The sequence below is a fragment of the Anopheles merus genome, chromosome 2R (genome assembly GCF_017562075.2).
Source record: "Anopheles merus strain MAF chromosome 2R, AmerM5.1, whole genome shotgun sequence".
Lineage (NCBI taxonomy): Eukaryota > Metazoa > Arthropoda > Insecta > Diptera > Culicidae > Anopheles > Anopheles merus.
In genome coordinates, this window is record NC_054082.1 from 44,071,298 (window position 1) to 44,089,059 (window position 17,762).

Below are 17,762 nucleotides of genomic sequence, written 5' to 3' on the forward strand. Positions count from 1 at the left end.
GTCCTTTTGATGCTCGCATTCCGAGGCACACCGGTCTCGTTGATGATATTGATCCGCACTGTATGCTTTGCAGGGATAGCACGGGACCAGACGCAAGGATACTGCCACAGCCCAGGCCAACTATCGGTCCAAGCTGTAAGCGATCCATTGTGCCGGCGCTGCTTTCCTCCGCTGCGGCTGTTCCAACCACGGTGTGACACTTTTGACCGTCGTTGGCACATGTAACAACAACTGTATATAACCCCGCTCTTCCTGAACACACGCGTCATGCTAAAAACATGTTTAAGCCTTCTATTTTTTTGTTTATTTTATTCTTTCTTCTCTTTTCTCAATACTAGGCCACGCCTACAACGATGTAATTTGAAAGAAAATACTACGCTTATGAACAACCTTCACACAAATGGGGAAGAAGCTTGCATGAAATATTTCACTGCACAGGGTGTAATGTTTCAAGGAAACGTTTCAACGGCCCATTGGTGAGTGGTGATTGGCTTGTTCGTTGGGCTAATCAGCGTACGGCAGCAGCACCATTTTTCGTTGCGCGATGTGTGTTTGTAGGGGGTTGTGCGTTAAGCAGGGTGTACAAATCGAAAGGGTGGGGAAGCTTAAAACAGAGTTTATGTACTGAAAATCAAATAAGATATCAGTAGCTTTACAAGGTTCACTCGGTTGTGAATGATAGCGTGTGGCGCACATACACACACACACACACAGAATCGGATCGCAGTCCAGCGATACACGGATTGAGTGTGTCAAAATAAATACACCCTATTAGAGTGCAGCCGAACACAATGGAAGAATAGAGACGCATGAGACGAGATGTATCGCCGTTTCGTCGTCGACTCGCTTCCAGCCAACAGCATCCCGCACCACACGTATTGGCGACGTAAGCGAGTGCGCTAGATCGCTCTCTCTTTCTTTCCTCCTCGCTCACTCGCTCCACCGTTTGAGTCGTGGTCGAATCATCTCGCACCGGAGCCCGTTTGCGGGACCGTTTCGGGGTGTGTAGTTTCATTCTCATTCGCTCACTGCACGGGAAGGTGATTGCGTTGCACGCGCGTCTGTTCTGCGTTTACGTAGTGCGTATACCAACAAATTCGATCGGTACGGCCGAGAAGGTAGTAAAGCAACTGTAGCCTGTTCGAAACACGTGCTGAATAGTGCGCTTTTCTGGTTCGGCCTATTGTTTGTTTCATTACACAAAAATACGGAAGATATATGCGAATCCTTCTGTAACATCGTCTAACGTGCGCGGCCAGGAATAGTGTGTTGGTGGAATAGTGTTCTTCTTGCATACGACCATCCGATTTACGGCAGAACTTTGCATTGGGGTGGTTAAAGTTCAAGGCGCAAAGATAGCAATGGTTAAATGATTTGTAGAAGTATAAACAAAATTGTGTGTTTGTGTAGTTTTGCCGGCGGTACTTTGCCGCTTTACCTTGGTTTCGGAAGCAGAGAAATGGTGTTTTTTGTGACAATAACGATGCAAGCAGTTGCTGTATACCAAAAAGCCCTCAACGAGTAGCAAATGTGTATAATCGATGTCCATGCCTGTTACTAGTGTAGATCGAGACCAACTAACTCGTTGGTGTACAAGAAAAAACCTCAAATGAAAAACGCGATTGTCATACCGCTAGTTGCGGGCAGATAGTGCATGCAAGTGTTTTACGGATCGTGCAAAGAGTTAATGGAAGTGCGGAGGTTTCGTGTGTGTGATAGATCCGGAGAGATGCGCGTGAGGTAGTGGTACATCCCATAGATTCGACAGTAGTCAACTTTTTGTGAGTTTTGTCGATTTTTGTATGTGTGTTTTGAGTGTGATTTTATTCAGCCCCCTCCATTATGAGTTGGTATGAGGAAACGGGTTACGTTCAATGTACCTCTACACAGTGTTGCTGATTAAAGTGGTTCTAGGGCAGTGAGAAAGTGACCGTTCGTGCAATGTTGACCGATTAGGAAAACCTATAGATATATCCGAAACCGAACATCACCTCAGTGACGGAAGGAACCGATAGGGAACGTGGTGGGTGGAACCGTAATTCCCGTGGGAGAGGCGTGCTACCTCACCTGGGAAGGAGCAACGCACAACCAGCACGGCGGGCCGCGGCATAACGCGCCAAAATTGCGCCAAACACAAACAATCTGGCGGTGGTCAGACAACCATCCATGGCCGTCGGGCCACCGACGGGAGGATCTGGCAATCCTCCGCACCCGGCACCACCGGTACAACCGCATCCGATCCTCGCGCCCAGCCCGCTGTTTGCCTTACCGACGCTTAACTTTACCGCGTCGCAAGTTGCGACCGTCTGCGAAACGCTGGAAGAGTCTGGCGACATCGAGCGGCTGGCCCGGTTCCTATGGAGCCTGCCGGTGGCACACCCGAACGTGACGGAGCTCGATCGCTCCGAGGCGGTGCTGCGTGCGCGTGCTATCGTCGCCTACCACACCGGACATTTTCGGTAGGTTTTGCGGCACGGTAGAAACGATCAGTCGTGCCTAATTTGTGAGGTCTTTGGTAGAATATTTGTGTTTTCTTCGAGCAGGGCGGTAGGGAGTTTTACAGAATATTTTTAAAGTGCTAGATTTATTAACAGGCAATCTCGTTTGAGCGAATTGATACAAATATCATTCTTGTCCTTTTAAAGTCAATTGTAAACTTATAACATTAACGGTCACTAATTAAAAACAAAACCCATAATATTTTATATTTTCAAACAACAATGCTTTTAAAATTGCTCTAATAAAATTAAAAAAAAAACCCTTAGCAATAGTTCGGCAACTTTCGCAAGCAATTGCTCGGAAACTTTCGTAATCAAAAGTGATAGTGCACTGAATCCCAAATCCAAATTATGAAATGTTTTGAAGCTTGGAAAACAATGCGCATTTGTTATTTTTTGTGAATAAAACAAAAGTAACGCTAATACTTATGCATCAACATGTGATGTGTGATGTAGAAAATTAAATAAGATATACAAAAGATTCAAACAATTAGATTTATTTGAACTGAACATGAATTCGCTTAACATGTGATGCATAATTATAATACTTACATACTGGTGTGTAAGTTTTTTGGGGTATGAATATTTCTACCCTCAACCTATCTCGATTATGTTTTCACTACGGTTTGCTCGCAAACCAGCAAGCTGGGGGGAGGCAAATTAAATCATTTCACCCATCGTCCGGCCATGGCAAGTCCGATCATCATGTGCGAGGTATCATATCGAAACGCTAGCTGGCAGTAACAAATTAAATTCTTCTGTAAACTCGCATCCAACTGCATTGTTTTCCTTGCCTGCTTGCCTTGTCCCTTCTGCTGTTTGCTGTGCAGTGGACAACGCACGAGAGCGGATAATTTACGCGGGTGGAAAAATATGGCATACGTGCGTGTGCTTGTGTGTGTGTTTCTGTGCGCGTGTGCTTGTGCAGAAGTGAAAAACTCGCGTCTCGATAATCGATCAATTTCGTGCTCCAATCATTTCGTTTCGATCGATCGATCTTCCGGAGGAATCCCAATCCGAAGAATGAAATTTGTAATAATGATCTCCAAATCGGAAGATTACCATTTCCTCCCCCGGGCGCTCAACGAGCTAATCGGGTTGACTTTTCGTCCAATATTGGCTATGATGGATCTACAAGGAGAAAAAGAGAAGAAGAATGATGCTGTGCAGAAGGCCGAAATGTATGGCGAAATGCTACGGGCTTCGGTGTAGCGATCGCGCTAGGTTACATGATTGACGAGCGAAAGGTGCTGGAAGAGGCCTCAATTTTCGATAAATAATTTAATTAGCCTGTTATCCCCGCTTGCTGAAGTGTGTGCCTTGTGTGCGATTTGCAAATGATTTGTTGTTTTTCTTTCGTTTGTTACAATTTCAACTGAATGAATGTTGGCTAAATTGAACTGTGTGTTTTTCCCGGAATGGGCTAGAAAGATTTTTTTTATCACTGAGTTTTCTAAAGTGAAATAAAAACATACAATAAAATGACACACACAACACAGCCGTAGTACACTGGTTTCGTAAAAGATGAGCTAAAAATGCAAAATATAGAAAAGTAACAGGAGAGCTTCATATCCTACCGCAATTTCTTCTATTATTATTGAAAAAGTTAAATCGATGAGCAAAGTTTTTTTCTTCTAGACCTGTTAACTCCTGTAGGCATCCAAAAAACTTTGTTTTTGTTGTTTCGTTCAGCGAATACGATAGGTCCGGCTTATATTCTATCTTTTTGTCTTACAGAGAGCTTTACTCGATACTGGAACGACACAAGTTCACGAAAACGTCCCATGGCAAACTACAGGCCATGTGGTTAGAGGCGCATTATCACGAGGCAGAAAAGCTGCGGGGACGACCGTTGGGTAAGCATGATCGTGTGTATTCCTGTTGCAATTGTGCTAGTTTTTGTGGCTGTTGTGTGTCGAATGTCTTGAAATGTATAAAATGGTGTCAAAACAATGAAGCGACTAAATTAAATACTAATAGCATTACTATTAGTGATTATCTCTTTTGAAGACGGTGTTAACATAATGGCCAATGATTAAGGAATTGTAACAATTGTAATAAGCCCGAGAAGGTTTATTAGGGTTAAGTATGTTTGAATTGAAATCTATCAAAGAGTCTAATAAATTTATCTTCGTAATATATCATAACTTTCCTCCTGAATAAAAAAATATAATAAATTTCATTTAATTGTTGTAATGTTTATAAAAGATTTGATGTTTGTTTCATTTGCTCGTAGAAAGTGGAATTTAGCATTTATCATTCCTTTAGTCTTTATGCAAGGCAGTAGCAAACTGATGATGAGCTATTTTCTCTTTTTTAAAGTACAGAAACGGATACGCTTTATTAATTGGTCTGTCCGATTTCCTCCAGCTAGAGTGTTAGTGGATATCGATATGACACTCGACTCTTGTCCTATGACACTATCTGCTCCCTCTTTGGATTTGTATGTATACAGCAGAACAGCTCCCAACGACTATATTCCTATAGGTAGATGCAAAGAACTGGATAAACGACGAAACAAAAAACAAAATCCACCAGTAATGAAACCATTTGCATACATACACGAGCGGTTAGGGTTTTTTGTGGTGTGTTTGCACATTTCATGACATTCAATCTTGGCACACGTCTTGGCAGAAAAAGTAATAATTTGTCAATTTTTTCTTCTCCTTTTTCTTCTCCCGCTTCCCTGCTACGGTGGACCACTTTCCATTAACCTCGACCGTAACGATCGACTTCTATCGGAAAACGTCGTCAACGTGGACTTTGGCCACGACGGATTTGATTGCTGCTGGCAAATGGATTTCTCGTTCATTCTCGTCACCGGTCACGAAATCGCTTCCTTTCACGTGGCTTCAATATCCGCTCAAACCGGATGCGGCTATCCTCGATGGGGTTGTAACACATACAATTACACACACACACACACAAACACTCGTTTTTGCCGTTGGCAACGTCCAGGACCAGTCGATAAGTATCGCGTCCGGAAGAAATTTCCGCTTCCACGTACGATCTGGGACGGTGAGCAGAAGACGCACTGCTTCAAGGAGCGAACGCGCAGTTTGCTTCGCGAATGGTACCTCCAGGATCCGTATCCGAACCCGACGAAGAAGCGCGAGCTGGCCCAGGCAACTGGCCTCACTCCGACGCAGGTGGGAAATTGGTTTAAAAACCGACGTCAACGAGACCGTGCGGCAGCAGCGAAAAACAGGTAAGTCGCGAGTGCGATTTTTTTTTGTTTATTTTGTTGAGGTTTCTACTTCCCATCTCTAGTATACGTGCAAGATTTATTCGGTATGGTAATGGTTCTGATGGATGGTCGTTTGTGGGCGATGGAAATCCATTTTTAGTGTACGAGTTTCCTTTCTAACCCGTTGTCCGTTTGACGTTGTGTGTTCGTCAAGCGGATTTGTGGAGGATACGCTTGTAATTGAGCGGATATGTAGATGAAGTTCATCGTCTCGCTTGTCTGCTTGATAAGGATATTGAGGGTTATACTCGATCCATTGGCACAAAAACAGTATGGTCGGTTCATGTTATGAAACAGTGCGACTAACAAGAAAAAATTGTAAAATAATTTATATCATTTGAAACTATACAGCAAAATGCTTTCAATGCAATATTTTTTCTTGTTGCTATAAAACAATCATCACTCTTGGGAAAGGAAAAGTGAAACAAGAAGACTAGCAATTAACATTCACCTTACTAAGCATTAAATTTCTTTTAAAAAAGAAACCCATTATACATGGGAAAAAAATAAAATAAAGCTTCATTATAATTCAACGTCCTATTGTTTGTCTCATTTAGTCACTCTGCTGGGGAATGGTGCAAAAAAGAGGAAACCAAACCAAACCAAAACACCAGTCAGTGAGCGTGTTCTGTCAAGTATGGGTAGAATATACCGACGACCCATTATCCGTGTCTGCTTCGGCACAGTTGCAAAATAGACCAAATGTGCAAATGAGCATAATTGAATTTCATTTCAATCGGCCAACACCGTCTAAGCTATCGTTGTCCGGTTGAACTCGCTCATGACAGGGAACGGTTTTGATGATGTACTGTCCTGAAGCAAGTCTTTTTGCTATAAATTCGTTTAAAAAGAGACGAAACACAACTTCTAGATGTAAGTTAATTTTTTTTAAGAAGAAATGTTTTACGTTCGATTCCTGAAATTTTTAAATAACACAAACATTAGTTTGGCACAATTGATGAAAGCCCAGCCGGAGAAGGCCATACAGCACGGGCGTGTGAAAATGAGCACCAGCTCTGTAAATTTGCATAATTATTCACACACATTAAAAAAACCAAATTGTTGACAGTCGCGTGCAAAACAGACACTCGCAGTAGAAGTAGTGGAAGATGTAGTAGTCATCGTTTGGTCAGAAAGTCCAAGGTGGACAATGGACCGTTGGACTAGGTAAACAAATCATTGCAGCAGTTTAAACAACACTCGGACGAGTGAAATCTTCATTATCACCTTGGAGTGGGAAACGATCGCATTTTTGCTTCTATTTTTTTAACCATCAACCCAAACTGAGTCTGAGGAATTGCTGTTTTTGTTCGTTACTAAGGACTGGTAATGAAGTGGCAATAATGCCTCCGCATTAATTTGATGTTGCGTTATATTCACAGTGTACATGCAAATGTGTTGAGCATAATGTAAAGATGGAAGATACAATAAGTAGGAAATGGAATTATAGTACGAAATTTAAAAAGAGAAATTAAAATAAAGGTTTACTATTTGCAAACAGTGCAATAATGTAAATTAAACTTCGTATTCTCAAGCGAACCAAGGATGTGTAACGTTATCTTCCCTTCGGAATTGAGCCATAACCAGAAGATCTTCATCTCTCTGTATCAGGTACATCTGCGGATCGCACTATCATCTGCTACCAGCTACCAAAAGGAGTGTAGAACTGGATGCGCAAACCGTACAAACGACCACATCCGGAGTGGACCATTCCCGCATGCGAACGGGTGGTACCCCGAAAACTGTTGTTTATTTATGACTTAGAGGTTAGGGTAGGGCAGAGCTGCCGAAAAACCGCAAATCATTCACACCCCCTTTCTTTCAATGGGGAAGTGCAGTTTTCCTCCTCTACCTTCTCTGACTTTGACTCAGTGTGCCATTTGTTAATCTCGGCTATTATGCTGTTTCTACTGGTGCTTCTACCTTAGTAGGAAAGAATTTGGCACCGTTCATTCTTCGTGTTTCCACTTCGGTAGCTTCTTCGGATCAAGAACTGGAAGAGATTTAGAAACCTCAGGCAAAGGGCCGGCTGCTTATATCGGCAATTCTCAGGTCAGGGTGTCTCGGCTGGCGATCGCAGCGAACGGGGTGGAATGTTTTGGGAAAGTCCGGATTAAGGTTAGTTCCTTCCTGTAAATATTGTGACTATTAGGGCAGCTTTACGGCTAATTACCAGGCACTCGGCAGCAGCACGGCGTATCGATCCCTACGCATGGCTGACCGAGTCACCAAATCGAACGACACCCAGTACCCAGGACAGACCTGGTGTTTGTGAATGGTTGAACGGTTGTAGGACTGACTGGTAGGTAAGACTGTGCGGGTAGGCACAGTCGAATCCGGTCTGGAATTGGTCTGGATTGAGTGGTTGCCGGTCTACCTGTACACCTTGGGGGGAGGGGTGTTTTTAACGTAAAGCTAATGATGATGGTTGTGTGCAGCAGTGGCAATGTTTTGATTGTGCATTATTGTGGCGATTTGTGGTTTTACCCCGGGGACGACACTGTCGCCTAATGGTGGTGGTGGACATTGTGTGGAGGATTATCGAATTCCTTCCCCCTATCGCAGTGTCTCGATCGCTTCGTTATCGATCGGCACCCGTCCCTTCGACTAGACAGGTCCGAACGGCAATGGTGAGGTAAGGTAAAATTATATGCTTCGTTGGAGTCGTTTTTATTGCAACGGAAGGGATGGTTGGATACTACGATGAACGAAAATTTCATATATTACTGATAGTGAAAAAATGAGGTGACAGTAGCGTGTTGAAGGATGACGTTGAAGTTGGTTTAAAGGATAGTAATGTTACTTTAGCTTTCACTTTTGATCACTATCTTATTTAATGAATCAAATTCGACAAGAATAGACCATCTAAAAATATTGCGAAACGAATTGATCTGACCAACATCGGATGGATGGATCGTTGGATTTTTTTGCTACAATAAGCTGCGAAAACGTGATATTTCATTCGTGATGTCTCTGCATTGGACTGCATGATGATGAGACTTTACATCGATAAACTTGACCGTTGTGCTTCTTCTCATCTGATAGTTACGATATTATCATAGATGATAGAAATTAATGTGTTTCATTGAGCAATCGCGATACGTGTGCGTTTGCGTGAATGCTTTTCACTTCCCGACCCTCGCCGATGCTGGAGCTTCCCGTACACCGTAAAATGGGATTGTTCACGAATGACAGACGGTGGCTGCATGGGCTAGCCATGGAGCCGGTGGCAACGGTGCCATCCCGGGAGTCCGTCTTGAAACGACTGGCATCACGAGCTTAATTCACCTTTTGTTTGCTTATTTGTACTCTTCAACAGCTCAATTTTGTGTAACATAATTGATTGGAAATAGCTTCTGAATTACTGGCAGATCCCCATCATCGTTCCTCCGTCCCCCTCCGTTTACCAACTTATATCCCATGAATGAGGTTCCACGCGAACTCGTTCCTGTCCATCTCTTTCGAGCGAGATGGTGCTCTGGTGTGTTCGTGATCGTGATGATGCCATTGAAGGAAACTAGAGGCCAAACTCCTGCTCGAACACGGCTCGAACGAAATGTCCGATGAATGCTTGCCCGATGGTTTGATGGGTTTGGCAATTTTGGCAGCCAGCCAGCCAACCATCCATCCATTCCTAGTTGGGTTTCCCTCTGTGTGGCAGTGTTACGATACGAAGATGTTAAAATCTTGAAACTCATCTGCCCCGGCATCGCGAGGAAAGTCAGTGGTGAAAAGAGACGAAAATGGTTTCAAGGAGGAATTCGACTGGGAGAGATTTTTGATATCACAAACCATTGGTTGTACGGTGTGTGCGGAGTAAACGGTTGGGAAATTGAATGAGCCATAGAGGGTACACGGAAAGTGTACGGTGATTCAACCCTGCTAACGGATGTGGATGGACGCGCGTGACGTGAAGGGAGCTGCAATCCATTTCTCGAGCTTGTTGGACACACCCGCAGATGTGTAGAAGCCAGTCAAAGTTGAAAGGCCGTGCTGTGGGTTTTTTTTCTGATGATGCTGATCGTAGTCGTAATCGTTTGGCAATGATTCCCGATCGATTTGGAACTGGTTAGAGGCTGATTAGGATGAGCTAATCTGATGTTGGTTGGAACTATCATCCTATCCTATGCCAGCTTCTTAAAGGAGAATGAGTTGTTTGTTTGTTTGTTTGTATGGCATTGTTTTATTTGTACCGATTTATATCAATCTCTTCCTATTTTGTGGCAACGTTAGTTTACACAAGCGTATTGATCTCTTATTTTCTTTTCATGTAATCATAATGCATTGGAAAACATCGTGCAAGATCTTTAATATCAACTTCGATGAAAAGTTTAGGCAGCTTAAAGCTCACTCCGGCTGGAGGAATCTATTCTTAGAAACTATTAGGTGAGCAATGGACAAAAAGCAACGAAAAGACTCAATCAATTATGTGCTTACGCGCGTGTGTGTGTGTGTGTGTGTGAATGTTGAGACGGACAACACTCGCACTATCCACGGGCGGGTGTCGAGAGAAACCGATGACGTGATAATAACGCGATCGACGATGACTGTGGATGTTTGCGTTGTGTTGAAAACCCGTGCTCATTAAATGCTATAATCTAAACAAGCTATCGTTTTAAGAGATTTTTTCTTTCAACCCAATCCCCATTTCAACTTAGTGGACTGGGTAACCTTGCTACCAGTCGTGTTTTCTATCTGCCGAGCCCCATCGAGACGTTTCATTTAGGTTCTCGCACTACAGATGCGCGCTACTGTGTTGGCCTGCTATCTGTGAGCGTGTATATGATTGTTCCAACTTTCCTTCCGGCCATTCACAGGCTGTTGCAGATAGCGAATGACTTGTGGCAATTTTCTCATGAAATTATTAGTATTCAAATGCATGAGGATAGACCGTTAACTGTATTTCGTTCGCATGGAGGATTTTGGAAAAATCTATTTGCCTAATGCTTGGGCAGTAGAAAGTGTTCTTGAATGAGTGAAGGAGGACGATGGGATACAATTTTTTAATGACCATCAATGCTCTGTGCAATCATTTTTTATTGATCTCAGCAGTTGTAAGCATACTACATCGGATATTTTTCAATCTGTGGAGTATCATTAATCATCGGAATGCCAGCTACTGGATCACAAAGTTCGTTTTCCCAGGAAGTAGTTGTCATCTGTTTGAAATAAAGTTGAAAGGTGATTAACAACAGTTGATTTAAATCTATAAGCCTTCTGCAAAGATGTTTATCAACGAATTGGGAAGCATAAATCGAAATAGGGAAATTTGCATAACTGTTCGTTTCGTTCCATTTGAAGTAGGGCGCCCGTTAGTAATTGAGCGATTGAAAACGGCTTCAGCTGAATGTTGGTTTATCGTGTCTGTGTTACAATCGTGAGCAATCGCCTCTTGTCAATTGTACATAACAAAGTTACGATGCAGTGAATGCGTTCCTTGAACAGGATTGCTTTGGAGTTTCGTTCGTAGACCAGTAGTAACCATACTGTGCACACTTTGACATTGGTGGTGGGTAAGTTAATTAAAATGGCAAACTCGCAGAGATGGGAGGATGTTCCATCTGTCTGTGATTGGGCACGCTGCTCGTCAGCGTAACCATTGCAGCGTCACTGTTTGGATGTCTGCGGCAACCGGTGATCTTAGTTTAATCGAGCTCAATTGGTAATTTAGTAGTTTAAAATGTGGGATTGCTGCCCGGTTCGCGAATGACGAGATCAATTGGATTTGGCTTAGTTCTGCGAACTACCGGACAATGGTGACGTACACAGTAAATGCATGCGGGATCGAGAATCGAGTAACACATGAAATTCATTGTCCGTGAATAAGGATCGCTTTGGATATGGTTTCGTATGGGCAAGAGTGCAAGACATTCGTTTAAAGTTTGCCGCCGGTTGTAGTTATCGACAAGCTTATCGTTATGCGTCGTGAGTTTGTCGCAGTAATCAGAGTCTGGTTCGTAGTATCCCTGTTATGGTCACAGGGGGAACACCAATTCTTGGGTGGCATTCTTCGGCAGTAAAGTGACGGCACGCCCAATTACAAGGCAAAATTATGCTGCGCCTCTCTGTTCCGATACCGGTTTTCTGCTGTACAAATGAATGAAACTGTCACTACTAATTATGCGACCGCTAGGGATCGAACCACGGGTTAAGAGTTCTCCTACCTTAGCAAAATGCTGCCCAATGAAGTGATCAACTGCGAACTGAAACCGCGCTCACACTAAACATGGCTCGGCATGGCAAGTACACGCATTCCGGGGTGCCGAAAGTGTCGCAAAACATCCTGTCCATGTTTAACGGCGCGTCCCGAGCTTTCCGAGCAATCCGTACCATCGCTGATGCTTCTAAGTGACGCGGTTTGAGTGCACCCAGGTTCAGCACCACACCGTGCAAATACTCCTAATGAGGTAAAAGTATAATTGCTCAACTTCTATAATTAACAGCGTTTATGGTCAAGCGTGTGCTGCTGTGCGCTGCAAGCGGACAGACTGGCCACCGGTTACGGTAAAATGATAATAATAATAACAATAATCGTCGTCATAATTCTGGTCCACCTAGTTCAGTTGTGCTCGCAGTTGCCCGCAGCATGAGATGGAGAGCTTTCAGGCCTGATTTGGCGCTGCGCTCGCGTTACTCTCGTTTCGAGAGGAAATATCAACACTCATGCATTATGCATGATGTTGGTCATGTGGCCATGTCACAGGTTCGCGTCATTTTTATATGTTCTCAATTATTTTTTATTGTACCGAGCTGAAACCGCTCTGGCGTATGGCGCCCGGTTGAATCGGGTTCTGTAGCACGGGATCGTTTCTCATTTTTCTCACATCCCGCGTTGTTTTGCCGATTGTGCCGCACGAGAGTGGAGTGCGAATAGTATCCTGAAGGGCTAGCTGGCTATCCAGTGGCTATATGTGAGTCGTTAACTGTTGTTGACAGTTTTGAAGCCCATACAGTATGGCTCCCTGGAGCGCCGAACGGAAGAGATGTAGCGAGTGAAATTGTTTGCCCATGGTGATGATGATTTTGCTTCCTTCGCACTTTTCTTGCAAGGATTCTAATGGGACAGGCAACATGTGCGGGGAATAAACCTCACAAAAGTATCGATAATTAGGCGTGCTAATTAATTCTTCTTCATTTGGGTGTATGGATCCGATGGATCTCACTTCATGGGATATGTTGACGAAGAAGTTTCGGAGGTCGGCTGTTTTTTTTACTGTGGATGTTCCAGAACATGTGCTGAACATTGTGACAATTTACTTTGCTCGAGATATTAGGGTATCGTCCTGTTCTCATTTATGAGCGAGCATGTAAAGTGGTGCAGGTTTAACCACAAAGTTCAGGTTTGGTTTCACATTTGGTATGATGTACTGTTGAATGAAAAACAAAATAACGAACACATGCGTCGTTGCAAGCTTACATCCATCAATGGAACACATGTGCAGCAGCTTTCCGCTGTGGTACATTTCGAAGCTTTTGGCAGTTTATTACTGATGAGCGTAGAAAATTTAGCGAAAACATAAAAGTCATTAGAACCGCCGCTGAGGTTGTTGTACAGGACATGACAAATGGTCAGAAGTAGTATGAGAAAAGAAATAAAAACATAATAAAACAAAATATTGGCCTTTGCCAGTGGCCCGTGGAACAAATGCTAACGATCACGCGGTTGGATTATGTTTCACTTTCATTCGTCGCGTATTAACCGTTGGAGAGGAACACGCTCTTCCTCTTCAGTGCAGTTTAGTTAGTTGTTGTATTTTTACATCAATCCCATCCTTTATACAAGTAACGGTGAGGAAGAATGAGCGGTTGATATTTTAATATTTTTAGAGCATGAAACCTTTTCATTAGCGGCCGCAAATGAAGCTTTAACGATTTGTAACGCATCCCACCCGTTCACAGCTGCCGCTGAGTAAAGATTGTGTTTGAAACATACACAGGGTGTTGGGATGGGTGTGAAGGACCTCATAAAATGTTCAACGAACTCACTGTGGGGACGTCGAGGCCAACTTGGATGAGAAAGGGCTGACAATGTATTTTGGTTGGTATCTTTTTCGGAGGAAGATCATTAGCGTAATTTAAGCGCAGTTAAATTTGCTTGAGTGAGGTGCGTGTCAAACATTTTCTTATATTTTTTGTGGACTTCATAGAAAGAAAGTCATCATAAAAGAAAAGCACATTGAACATATTTTTTTTCATGTTTATAAAATATTCTTTTACAGTAAATGTTGTCATGTAAATTTGCACAGTGTATGTTTCCTTTTTTCGAATGGATTTTTTTACATAAAGCTTTTCCTTTGGTAAGAATTGGATAAACGCAAATTTTGCGTTAATGATAATGATTCTAACACTTAGCTGCGCAAAGGGTATACATGGTCGGGCATCATTTGTAACTATCACATGTAGAACAGTTGTTTCGAATGTTTTTTTCGTATGTACGTTGGTTCGCTGTGGTGTGTTTTGACGTGTTCTTTTCCATTGGAAGGCTTTTTCCTTTTTTTTCAAACCATTTTTTTGTGCTAAGGCTTAAAACATTACACACATTAAGCAAGATTAAACTCGTTTACTGCTTCACTTTGGCCATGCTGGTATTTGGTGTTATTATCGCTGTTTGTTGTTGTCAGCATTATTTGATTATGGGTGTAATGCGCGATCAACACCAACATCAGTGCCAGTAATGTTTGGTTGTGTTCGCTGGTGCAGGGATGGCGATAGAAAAAGGTTGAAGCCAAACCGATGGGGCAACCGTTTCATCACAGAGAAATGAAAACGAGGATAATGAACGCTGCGAACAAACGAAAAATGCAATCAAGTGCATTAGGATGTGTGAGATGGACGCTCCAGGCGCGAACAGTGCATTAGTTCCACGCTCAACTTTACCGTATGTTAGACTAATGTAAGCAATGAACACTTAAGGGAGGATGGGAACGGGGTGAGGCCGTGATAATGATTGGGGGTTGGTTGCATATCGGTGACAAAGCTTAAAATTATAATAAGCGGTTTGAACGGACTAAGTGACACCGGTTCAAAGTGTGATATCATAACGCATCTGCATTAGGTGTAATTTGTACATTTGCACATTTGTCAGTGGCCAAGCGGATAACGTTTCGTTGATGAAGGTTTGGTTTTTGTTTTCAGATCATTAGGCTGATGTTGTTGATGAACGGGCAAATGTATAACGGTTGAAATGTTTTTTTAGTAGAGCATATACATATGCATCGCGATTAAATTAAAATTAAATGATCTAGAACGTCTTATGGTGGAAGCAACTGATCAGTTTTAAATAACAAATGTTTTGAATCCACAAAATGGTGTCGAGGAAAAAATAGACCTAAATCCCTACACCTTTATGTCCCAATCATTGTATCCTTGACGACTGCCATTACATGTAGCCGAATGCACGTCAGAGATTAAGGATCAGTTCAATCTGACCTCAGAGTGGGTTATAGTTGAGCATTGCTTTTTCATCAAAACATACGCTTCCGATTCTAACACTACGTGCTAGGGTATTATATCGGATTTCTCACTACCTTACAGCATATATTGGAGAGTTCCCCACAGGGGTTTTCAATTTCCCTTTTCACTTTTCGTACGCAGGATTTCCACTAATCACTTTCTGATGAAGACATTACCGTTTTTTTCCCTTGATGGTTTGTGTGGGCCCGTGACAAGCCTGTCTGGATTTCGTTTTTCGGGTGACAGCGGTTGCAAACAACACGATAAAGCAGTCATCTGTGAATCGAACCGTCACACCATAATGGCAGGGTGTCAAAGCTACGCCTATGAAACCGCATCAACGATAGGATCGGCACCGTAGCATCAGCTGGTGGTGGGATTTCGACAACCGAGGCGTCCCAAACCTATGCTGACTTGTTTCAATAGAGCAATCACAACGGTGCGGAAAGCTGCTCATTACTTAATACACAAACGCAAGCGAGGGGCAAACAAACAGCAGCCGGACTGGTTCGCCCTGGTAGCATATTGTTGTTATTTTGGGTTTTGATGTTGCTTTAATTGCTAGGATAAAGCAACCCCCGGTGCTACCAGTGTTTGTGTGTGCGTTGTTGTTCGATCATGTACCGGTTGTCTTGCGAGTGCATCCAACCATCGCTAAGAGCCATCGCCGAGTGGCTTTTGGGCGGGAGCCGTCGTGCTTAAGGATTTTGTTTCCACTTAGAGCAGATAAAATGGAAGCCTGTAGAAAGACGGAGTGGTTCTTTTTTCTTTTTTGCACGTCTCGATCAGCTGGAATGATTTCTTCCCTGCGTGGTCATGCCTGAAGTCGTACAATACATACAGAACAAAATGTAGACAAGTTGATAAGATGCTTCCGTGGGCAGCGCGGGGTAAGATAATCTCGTGAAACGCATCGGTAAAAGTACCATCGTCCATTGCGATCCTCACTCGTCTCTTCGGGAGTCGTCTCTTAGGTTGCGGGACGTTTGGGTTTGTGGCAATCCTTATTACTTCACGGTATCTTGATGCGCCAAGTTAGCGTGCTGGTTGAGTGTGTTTTCTTCTATATTTATCCGTGGCGTAAAACTTACAACCAATCCCACTGTACCCCACTCTTTCATGCGTTTTCCGCAGCTACATTGGTGAGTGGTATTTTTTCTGTTGTATTTCGTACTTGTCTATCAACAGGTTCAAGTATGTCGGCAGCTCTTTTATCTAGCCACTGCTCACTCCTGATGTGTGTCTTACACCCAAAGCAAGCAACACACTGTGATGGTTGAATGATAGCACGGGGAAAACACCAAACACCAAGCTTCAACTGACTATTGAAAAGGGGTGTTCTTTTTACCACTTGAGATGTTTGATCATCTATGCTTTCGATTCAGAGTTATGAACAATGAATGATACTGTATTAAGCTCTATAAAGCTATAAGTTAAAAAAATACAATCAAGCCGAAAACAGCAGCATCGTTCTACAGCATCTATTAAACAAAACATATTGCACTGTATGTACTCGCAGTGGCCCGGTCGTTCAGGGTACAAAATTGTTGCCGATTGAATCGTTCGCTCAAGCTATCCTATGCAGTGATTGATTATCCCGTCGGTGAGATTTGCATCACTAATGCACACGTTACACCCTGACATTGGCTTACCTAGCGAGCGAATAGAGTAATTAAACACACTCGACGTATACGATCAGACCATAATGACAGCGTTGTACAGCGAGAAGCGTTACGGTAAGCTGAAATGGGTTTAAAAGCCTTTTTTTTCGCTCCTCCCCGTGGTGCTTTTATTGGCGACTAATTTGATACGATCACTTTTCAACGCTCGGTGCGCAATAATTCTCACCTTACTTGTGAATCGTTGCTGCACGCTGTCGCTCATTACACAGGTTCACAGTTGCAAGATCAGTTTCGTGTCGGCGATGTACCTAATTTGTAGACACTTTGTATCGTGTCAGTGGAAAGGTCTACAATTGGCAAGCGATTCCTGGGTAGCGACTTCCATTTATCACTGATCTGACCAGCGATTGGGTAATGTTCTTTGACAGTGGCTGGAGAGTATGATGGATCATAACGTTCTGAATGTGGGTGCTTACACAAGCCTGCAGTTTTTTTTACATTCTAGCAATTTAAGTTAAAAAGGTAAGGTAAGTGAAGCACTACATCTGATAGTTTGATGGCTTTATTAAAGTTTGATAAGAAAAAAAAGGGTTGCCAGTCCAGAACGTCTCTATCGTTTTGTATTTTATTCTAATGCTTCAACAGCATCGTCCATCCCGCGTGTATCTATAGTTTCAATGTCAGAACGAATTTAATAAAGGTAAGATGAATTGATAAAGGTCCAGCATAGAGACCTCCCAAATTAGGACCAACGGATCGGTAACAGGCAGTCCGGCTACCATTGTGCGCAGTAGCCACTTCGTATCAGTTTGTAAAATTGCAAAACAAAAAAGCGACATCAGTCAAGTATTCAAGCCGAGAAACAAAGTTACGACCTCCAGGGGTTTGCTGCTTACGAGTGGCAAAACCCTTAGCAAAGAATGCGAGGTTGCGGGTAGATGA

General features: G+C 43.0%; 1 protein-coding gene across 2 annotated transcripts in view; it reads left to right on the forward strand.

Moving 5' to 3' along the window:
- The first annotated feature begins 997 nt into the window (after positions 1-997).
- The window catches only part of LOC121589536 (protein Optix-like), a 53,458-nt gene continuing 36,693 nt past the window's right edge, over positions 998-17,762 (forward strand). The window contains exons 1-3 of one of the 2 annotated variants that reach the window (XM_041908533.1): positions 998-2,459; positions 4,236-4,366; positions 5,457-5,706. In XM_041908533.1, the coding sequence (XP_041764467.1) occupies positions 2,167-2,459; positions 4,236-4,366; positions 5,457-5,706 (674 nt within the window). In that variant the 5' untranslated portion in view covers positions 998-2,166. The remainder of the gene's footprint in view (positions 2,460-4,235; positions 4,367-5,456; positions 5,707-17,762) is intronic. The other variant, XM_041908534.1, reaches the window with a different exon arrangement.